The 9,197-nt window shown below is 38.6% G+C and overlaps 1 protein-coding gene across 1 annotated transcript; it reads right to left on the bottom strand.

Moving 5' to 3' along the window:
* Positions 1-2,551: 2,551 nt before the first annotated feature.
* On the bottom strand, positions 2,552-8,821 carry syngr2a (synaptogyrin 2a). The gene is made up of 4 exons (XM_034190910.1): positions 8,610-8,821; positions 5,450-5,687; positions 5,177-5,310; positions 2,552-3,706 (listed from the first exon to the last, which is right to left on the bottom strand). The coding sequence occupies exons 1-4, from the start codon at positions 8,706-8,708 to the stop codon at positions 3,521-3,523; spliced, it is 657 nt and encodes a 218-aa protein (XP_034046801.1). The 5' UTR covers positions 8,709-8,821; the 3' UTR covers positions 2,552-3,520.
* Positions 8,822-9,197: the final 376 nt, after the last annotated feature.

Below are 9,197 nucleotides of genomic sequence, written 5' to 3'. Positions count from 1 at the left end.
ACTGCCATCGTGTGGTGGCATTTTACCTCCAAACTCCTAAGAGTCAGCTCATCCATTAGTTCATCAGCACCCCCCATATATATATATATATATATATATATATATATATATATATATATATATATATATATATATATATATATATATATATATATATATATATATATATATATATATATATATATATATATATATTAAAGGTATAAACATCTATGAAAGGAAAAACACAACTTATATATTTGAATCAACTTCTAAAGCATTAACAAAATCTTAAAAAATTATACATTTAAAATGAAATATTCCTGGTGCTCAAATTTGATTCTCAGATTGAAAACAAAGTTAAAAATCAGCATGGGATGTATTTTAGTAAAATACACGCTCAGGTACTGTATGCATATATAAATGTGTATAGCTTAAATAGATAAAGAATAAAAATGACTAATAATGTACTGTTACCTGCAGTTACCGAATGTATTGACCTGCTTCATCAATTTAGCCTCATAATATACTTGTAATTATGAGCCCTGCAAGATAATAGTACTCACTGTTTTTGAGCTAAAATTTAAATTTTTAATTTGCAGGGAATAAACTACGTAACTCACTTTTTACAGGGCACACATCTACTATTTTCCACAGCCTAGGATTTTTTTAAACAGTATGGTATTTCTAAAAATATTACAACTTTAATCTTGTTGCATTACACTGGTCTACAGCCAAAATGCTTCTGAAATAAAGAGAGACAAACTTTACTAATTTTGGGCCACGGAGAATGAAAATGTTTGAAATTGTTGATTGGCTGTAGTTTTTAAGAAATGCAACTACTGTGCTACTAAGGATTAATATACGAGGTGTATTAGATAATAAACCGACCCTTTTATTTTTTTTAACTATATGGATTTGAATGACGTGCGATTACACCAATCATGCTTGAACCCTCGTGCGCATGCGTGAGTTTTTTCACACGTGTCGGTGACGTGGGCAGGCCTTGAGTGAGATGTGGTCCCGCCCTCTCGGCTGAATTCCTTTGTTTCACACACTGCTCGAGACGGCGCGCGTTGCTTTATCAAAAAATTTTCTGGACCTGTGAGGAATATCCGAGTGGATGCTATTCGAGAAATTAAGCTGGTTTTCGGTGAAAAGTTTAACGGCTGATGAGAGATTATGGGGTGTTTCTGTCGGTGTAAGGACTTCCCACGGAGCGGGACGTCGCGCAGCGCTTCCAGGCGCCGTCGTCGGCCGGTTTCGACCTGAAAACATCCTAATTTAAGGCTTAATTCACCCAGGACGTCGTGAGAGAACAGAGAAGATTCAGAAGAGGCCGGCATGAGGACTTTATGCGGACATTCCACTGTTTAAGGACATTTTGTAATGAAAGACGTGCGCGCAAATTCGCCGAGTCGTTTCCGTGACGACTTGGCAAATCTGTGTGCGCCGCGACAGGAAAAACACCTCCGTGTTGAAAACCATTTGTAAAATTCAGGCGGCTTTTGATGGCTTTCAACAAGTGAGTAACTGAGAAATTGTTTAACAGCTTGGGCATGTTCCAACTTGACCGTTAAGGTTTCCAACGGAGGTGTTTTTCCTGTTGCGACCCCCCGCGGTCGGGTCCAGCCCGACGTGCGACTCTGCCCGCACGTTCTTTCATTACAAAATGTCCGTTAACAATGGAATGTCCGAATAAACTCCTCATGCCGACTTCTTCTGAAAGTTCTCTTCTCTAACGACTTACTGGGTCAACAGAGCCTGAAATGTGGAAGTTTTCAACGCTGCCGCCTCGAAGTGCAGATCGCCGTCAGGCGCCGTGGACCGTCCTTAAAGCGACACTACCAGACCAAAATCTCTCATCAGCTGTTAAAATTTTTACCGAAAACCAGCTGAATTTATCGAATGGTGTCCACTCAGTTGTGCCTTACAGTTTTGAAAAAAATTTGATCAAAGCAGCAGTCTCTGAGCCATTCCTAAACAATGAAAAAATCGACGAGAGGGTGGACGACTCCTCACTCAAAGACTGCCCACAGGCGAATGACGTAACCGACAGGCGTGAAAACTCTCGCATGCCCACGACGGTTCAAGCATGTCTGATGTAATCACACGTGATTCAAATCCATATGGTTTTTGAAAAAAATAAGGTCGGATACTTTTCTAATAGACCTCGTGTAACCGTTTTGCTGATTTTTAGTGTTACAAAAAAAGAACATGTGAAATATTATACAGTCAAACATAAAAAAGACCTATGTTTATGATTTTTCATGAAAACTACTGTTAATGCAATATAATGTAGACAAAATGTAAAACCTTGCATATCTTGGAAACAGTAGCCAATTAGCCATTGTTATATTTTAATTCAACATGCAAAAATCTATAATAAATAGCACATTTTATTTCTTTAGCAGACAACTTTTAAATATTTGTATACCAGTGTTATTAAAGGTCACTGTAGTTTGTTTTTGAAATATAAACTTCTGTCCCAAGTCTGAGGGGAAACTGATGTCTAACATTGCAAAAAAATTTTTACAATTTAAAAAACTCAATGTAAAACATGGCTAACCCAGATTTTCAAAAGGTGAATGGTTTTTATTTGGCAACCCCCATGTTACACAACACTACATAAGGCACTTTAAAGGGGAATTATGGTAAAGCATTCTAACAACAATCACACGGCAATAAATCTCTAGCGACAGTTCAAAGAATCAGCACAAACCAAGTAGAAAGTGTATAAAAAAAAAAGGTATGTTCTGGTATGTTTTTTTTTTTTGTTGTTTTTTTAAGGCCTCAAATGATTTAGTGAGCAAATAAATATGGCATTTTAACACTAAGTCCAATATTCTGAAATCCAACTTTTCCATATATTAGGGGGGGAAGACTGTAAATGAACTCAAGCAACAGCATGTTAGCAATGGTAGCCTACAAAAGCATGGTGTTAAGAACTTAAAACTAAATAAAATTCACCCTTGTGTTTATTACACTGGAGCAGGGACAATGAACTTTAAACTCAAACATTAAAATGACAAGTCTGGTGCCTTAGAGAGAGGGAGAAGAAATACACACTACCACAAAGAAACTTTTTCAGTGCACAAAAGGTACTTTCAGTGGTCACTTAAACTATGATTGATGGCTTTACAGTATATTAATTAAACAATACTTTAATAAAAAAATGCATTATTCAGGAATCTCCATGAAAAGAAAAATGTTCATTTCAGCAAAGCCAAAACGTAACCCAGCAAAAACAAACCAACCAACCCTCCATTTTGCGACAGCTGCTTTGGTATTACAGAACAGTCTTCAAACAGCTGCACTCAAACTCGCAAAGAAATTAAAAGTGGCACTGAAATTTTTTGTTGTTGTTGTGCACAGACAACAATGGCACAGTCAATCCTGCCAGTGCACTTTACGATATGCAAACAAGTTATGGGGAATGGGGCGGGGGTACAGAGTGCAGATAACATTCCAAACTGTAAATCAAGCATTGGCACACATTCTTCACTTAAAGAAAAAAAATCCTCAGCTGAATTCATGTCCTTTAGTAAGCTGGAGGCTGGTACTGTCCAGGCTGCTGTGGTCCGTGGGGGAAAGGTGACTGCTGGTAGCCTGTAGGGCCGCTGCTGGAATATGGAGCAGGAGGGTCATTGGCTGGGTCTCTATAGTCCTGCCCAAACTCATTCACACCCTGACGATATCTTCCAACAGCAAAGAAGGACAACAGGCCCTGTTGATGGAACAGGCACAGGCAGGTGAATAAAGACGGAACACCGACAGAGCGCGTTCTGTTTTAGTCGTCTGCTGCAGCATAATGACAAAGTACTCAAAGGGCACAGCTTCAGCTTTAAATCAAGGATGTTTCTATTCAAATCAGGGTAACTGTGTAAGAATTACAACAGACACGTTTGTCAAATGTGAGTTCATTTTTGGCAAAACAGTTGGTTCCATAAATGTTTGACCAAATCATTTCCACCTGGGTACACCACCACAATGGCAATGAAATCAACTTGTCATGTTGACTTTCACCTTTAAATCAAGGAGTTTAAAAACAATATCACATTAACCACTTAGGAATTACAATCACTTATATACACAGTCCCTGTTTTTTTCAGAAGCCACTATGAAACTGGATCAAAGTTCTTTATCGTCGCTAAGTCCCAACGGGTCAGTTCTTATCTTCTGAATTTGAAGTGTGACCTGGATAAGAGCTTATGACTCATCTGTTTCACAAAATGTGTCACGCTTTTGACTCGTAAAAGACTCCTAATCTGCACATGTAAAATTATTTGGGGTCAACATATAGCAATTAAACTTTTTAAAATTTCCCTTCCCAAAATTACATTAATGAGATGCTGCCAGGGTTAAACAGTAACGCTTAACTGCTCGACACTGGCAAGTAAATGGTACCATCAGACTCTTGCATCATGTCCCTATCTTCCCAGACATGACAAATTAATTTTCTGACCCATTTAAAACAAAATATCATGTCTAAATCCGTAAGCGTTTCCTCTCATTTTGTCTCAGTTAGCGCAGGATTTTCTGCGCTAAGTGGAACTGAGAAGCAATACAAAACAACAAGAGTCATCAGGAGATGACTTATCCCCCGCTCCACAAGTCTATAATACAAAGTTGCTGGGGATCACCCAAGTACATACACCCTTACGATATGAAATTGGTCAACTGGTTCTTGAAATACCGTGGTAATAAGCAAAAACGGACAGATAAATGGACGGATGGGCATGCTGATCGCTATTTCCCCCATATTTCATAGCAGGGATATTAAAAAAAATCAGTTTACTTAAATGAATAAATAAAACAAAGGGGCAGATTTCTTTTTCTTAATGCATGGCAGAGCTGTTACACTGTCAAGCATGAATAATGGATTGATTTAGATGTGCTTGCAATACGTTCTGTGCAAATGCAACATCTAGGAAAATACAAGTATCTGATCAGAATTCTGCATTGTGAATGTGAAATATATGGACTTGGATTATTTGGTTAAATTAGTTTACTTGTCATATGGAAATTAGATTTGACCCCCACCTTGCCTGACATGTAGAGTCATGCGCCTCATCACAGAGACAAAGAAACAGGATATGGGAGGGACTGTGTACATTACCAGTGGTGTGTATTTGTTTGTTTTGTGTGTGGGTTTTTTGTTGTTGTTGTTGTGTTAAACAGATGATAGGAGTCTCACCCAGGAGAGGATAGAGAAGAAGGAGAAGGCCACAGCAGCTCGGGCAGCGTCGGCAGGAACAGTATCGGGTTTAGTTTTGGACCACTGATTGGCCAGAAGGCAGAAGCAAACAAACCACAGAAACGTCCAAACCCCTAAAACGTTTTTGAAATTTAAATCAGAATAAGCTGTCAGTATTAAAAATGAAATATGACAATATTAACATCTCTATGCCATTATATTCTGCAATGTAATTCCCTTATTGAATTAGCTCTGTGCTGAAACATGTCTTACCTGAGAAGCCCAAATCCCCAATGACGATGTACTTCCTGTCTTTGGCATTGCTGATTTGAGGGAAGTAGGCATCCAGTATGAGAAAGACAACGCAGGCTAAAAATGCCAGGACTCCAATTCCTACGGCAAAGCCGCAGGCACCATCGTTGTTATTGAACATGCATTTGGTATCTTCCTCTCTTGTAGCATTAGTATAGCCTTCTGCCGTGATGGTAGCAAAAACCACAATGGAGAATATCTGCAGATAAAGGACACACAGCATTAATAACATCATACCTACTGCACAGCCAGTGTGTTAAAGACAGTAACATACACAGAGTGTCTTCATTTCAAAGTAAAACTGAATATCTGAATAGAAAGTGATTCAGTAAAAACACAGCATGTTGGAGACGCAATTACAGCTGCAAACCCCTAATCCCACCGTGGACGAATATTTACCTCCATCAATTCTTATCAACCCCACAAACTGCATTCTGTCTTTCAGATGGCATCTATTTAATCCAAAACGAATCTGCTCACCCTGCACAAATCCAGATAAACCAGATCCCTCTATTATTCTTCCTGGTTTACTTTGCCATTGTGTAGCTCATGAAGTCACGCACATGAAAACAGATTTTTTTTTTTTTTGTGTGTGTTTTTTTTTTTTTTTTTTAACAAAAAGGCTCTGGGAGGTTTTACAATTTAAGAAATCCTTCACATGTGAAAATCTTGTGATAATTCAAGTCACATGCAGATCAAGCAAACTTCCAAAACTCTATGTATTTTACAATGATGGTTATGAGGCACTGCTTGACTGGCTACAAGCAGGTTTATCAATACTTCCCATGCCTGTGACCATGACAAACCTATTGTATTGTTAACTCACAACAGTGTTCTTCTATGTCTTGTCTGCTAAAAAAATTTGAGAACTCTTCCACTGAGCATTGGCATTTTTACCTTGCATAGTAACTTAACGTCATTATTTGATGTATGCGTTACTGATCTAGCCTCTTATCAGAATACTTTTTTCTATACATCTTTTAATGTCATACCGGTGTCGCCGACCGAACAGTCCCCTCTAAAATTTGGTCCACCCCGCCTTCACTGCGCAAGTATGATTTCGGATCATCAGCCGCAATTCACCGATTATTGCCACGTTTCTGCTTAAAACTGCACTCCAGTCATCATCTGTCACAGCGACAGATCTCTGAAGCTTTAGTACAACAATCATTTTCACATAAATTCAGCATTATTTCATAATAAAAGACAGAGGAAGCGATCAGAGCACCGCAGTAGGGCTGCAACTAACAAATAGTTTCATAATCAATTAATCACTCAATTTTTTTTAATTATTCAATTAGCTGTTAAGTCCATAAAATATAAAAGAAAGAGAAAAATATTAATCAGTATTATTCGGAGCCCAAGATGATTCCTTCAAATGTCTTGTTTTGTCCAAAGCACAAAGATATTCACTTTACTAACAGAACTCAAGCTGATAGAAAAAAGAAAGCAGAATATATCCACATTTAAGAAGCTGAAATCAAAGAATTTGAAAAGCCCCACCCCTGGTATAGAAAATTAATGAATGAATTAGTGGTCATCTGTTTAATTGGGCTGATTGCCATTTTTCCATAACTGGCATCGGCCGAATAAAATGCTCACAAGGTCAATAAAACCAGAAAATGTATGCAGACACTGTGTCTGCATTAGAGTTAATGTGGCTGTAGAACAATGCTGGAGTGCCTCCCTGCATCCCGTGTGTCAAATTCACAATTCCATGACCAGAAATCAGTGCTGGATAGCTACATTGGGGAGGTGATAATCTCGTGTTTAAGCAGTAGGCTTGAGACCAGAGGATCCTTGGTTCAAATCCCTGCCACACTGTGAAAAATCATTAAGGTCCCTTGGGCAAGGTTCACAATCCTCCAGTTGCTCCTGGTGTGCAGTTGAGCAACTTACATGGCAGCACCCTGACATTCACAGGTGAATGCAAGGCATCATTGTAAAGCGCTTTCATCTTATAATTCAGATGGAAAACTGCAAAATAAATGCAGTCCATACCATTCACATTACCAGAGGGAAACTCTAAGACTTAAGATCATTATAGTTAATGTTTGCTGCTGTTAATAGCACAGCCAATGTTTGCTGCCTATACAGTTACACTTGCTGCAGTCTTTTCGGGAGAAAATGCAAAAGAAGTTAGTTTGGTACCGAGTTGCTTCAACAATTTATTGTTGGTAAAATAGAAATATTGCATTGTTTCATACAAAACAGTGTTTCCATCATCTGAAAAGAGAAGATGGAGCACACGTGTCCTCCTGCCAAAGATGGATTTAAATTCATCCAACCTGCTCTGGGGGAGAAGATGATATTATATTGGCATCTGCATCAGTCATTGAAAAACCCATATTGGTTGATCGCTATTAAATATTGTGATTAAGCGCAATGAGCTGATTTGTGTTTGCAAATTTTGTACTTAAAATTTAGAGGTGCCAATAATGCAGACGAGGACTGAAATAAACATTCAAACAGGGGTAATAATGTTGGTACGCTGTAAGAAATGAGCTATAAACGTGTAACCATGTGATTATTGCGATCCAAAGCGTCGGGACTACTCGAAAAACACACTCTCCCAATGCCTTTTCTCAGTTTAAAGACATAAATAAACTACATAAAGCTATTGTGAAGAAAATCCTTATTTTTCCCCCTGTTCTTTGCCCAAAACATGCAATTTGAACAGCTCTCTGGCGCTCATTTAACTGCAGTCCACGTCAGAACAATCCAAGTGAAACCAATAAACACGTTTCACTTCCTGATATACAATTTGAAGACGACGACTGCAAACATAACCACAAACGAGAAGGAAAAGATTATACGAGAAAGTGCTGCTTTTGATCCATTTGTTTTGACATCACAAGAGAGCATTTGGTGTCCAGCAGTTTAACAGGTGGACAGTGACACCAGGCATGCTAACTTTAGCCAACTTCAACATCACCCAGCCACGTATTTCCTTTTTAAGAGTATTTTAGTTAACATTCCACTTTAACAGCCTGTTTATGTTCACAGTTAGCAGCTGACATAGCTAATAAACAGGGGGTTTGTTCGCAAGCAGTGGAGTGTGTCATCTGACATCTGTTAACTAACCAGCTAACATTTGCTCACTTTTCGCACAGTCACTCACCCAACTCAAGAAGCGCAATATGGTTTGAGGCTGTAGTATAAATGTTGGCAAATCAAAGGCACCACCGGCCAGGGAGGCACCGTAAGCACTGCTCTGCATTTTTAAGTACAAAAAGTCCAACTTCCAAACAGTTTCGAGGCGAAGATGCTAAACTCATAAACTCTTCCTGGGGACTTTTCTCACTCAACTTCCTGAAGACTTTTCAAAGCCCGCCCATCACCGTGCTGCGTTCCCGGGAACCTCGTAAAGTACAGCACCGTAAGTTCGAGTGGGCGTACGCTTTTCTGACAGTTACAATTACAAACAGTTAATTTTATAAAAAAAAACACACACACACACACTTTCGCATTTTAATGATATACTGAGTCAGTTATGAGATTTAAAATTCTTAATTCTGGTATATTAATTCATCATTAAGAGGTATCCAGCCAGCGCTTACTGCAACCTGCAAATATGTTATTCATAATTTTAATAAGGATGCAAATTCCTGAACTGTCCAGCAGGTGCCAGTATTCAGCAGTTGATGTGTTCCGGGACAATATTTGAAGCACAGCCATTTCAAAAGTTTTGAAAGATTACAAAACAGTG

The sequence above is a fragment of the Thalassophryne amazonica genome, chromosome 16 (genome assembly GCF_902500255.1).
Source record: "Thalassophryne amazonica chromosome 16, fThaAma1.1, whole genome shotgun sequence".
Lineage (NCBI taxonomy): Eukaryota > Metazoa > Chordata > Actinopteri > Batrachoidiformes > Batrachoididae > Thalassophryne > Thalassophryne amazonica.
Note: the sequence above shows the minus strand (reverse complement) of the source record. Positions and strands in the feature narration are given on the sequence as shown.

Coding starts and splice junctions, on each gene's coding strand:
- syngr2a (XM_034190910.1), bottom strand. CDS start 8,708: ATGCAGAGCAGTGCTTACGGTGCCTCCCTGGCCGGTGGTGCCTTTGAT. Junction 5,688..8,609: donor TATTGCGCTTCTTGAGTTGG/GTGAGTGACTGT, acceptor CTTTATCTGCAG/ATATTCTCCATTGTGGTTTT. Junction 5,311..5,449: donor TGGGGATTTGGGCTTCTCAG/GTAAGACATGTT, acceptor AAAACGTTTTAG/GGGTTTGGACGTTTCTGTGG.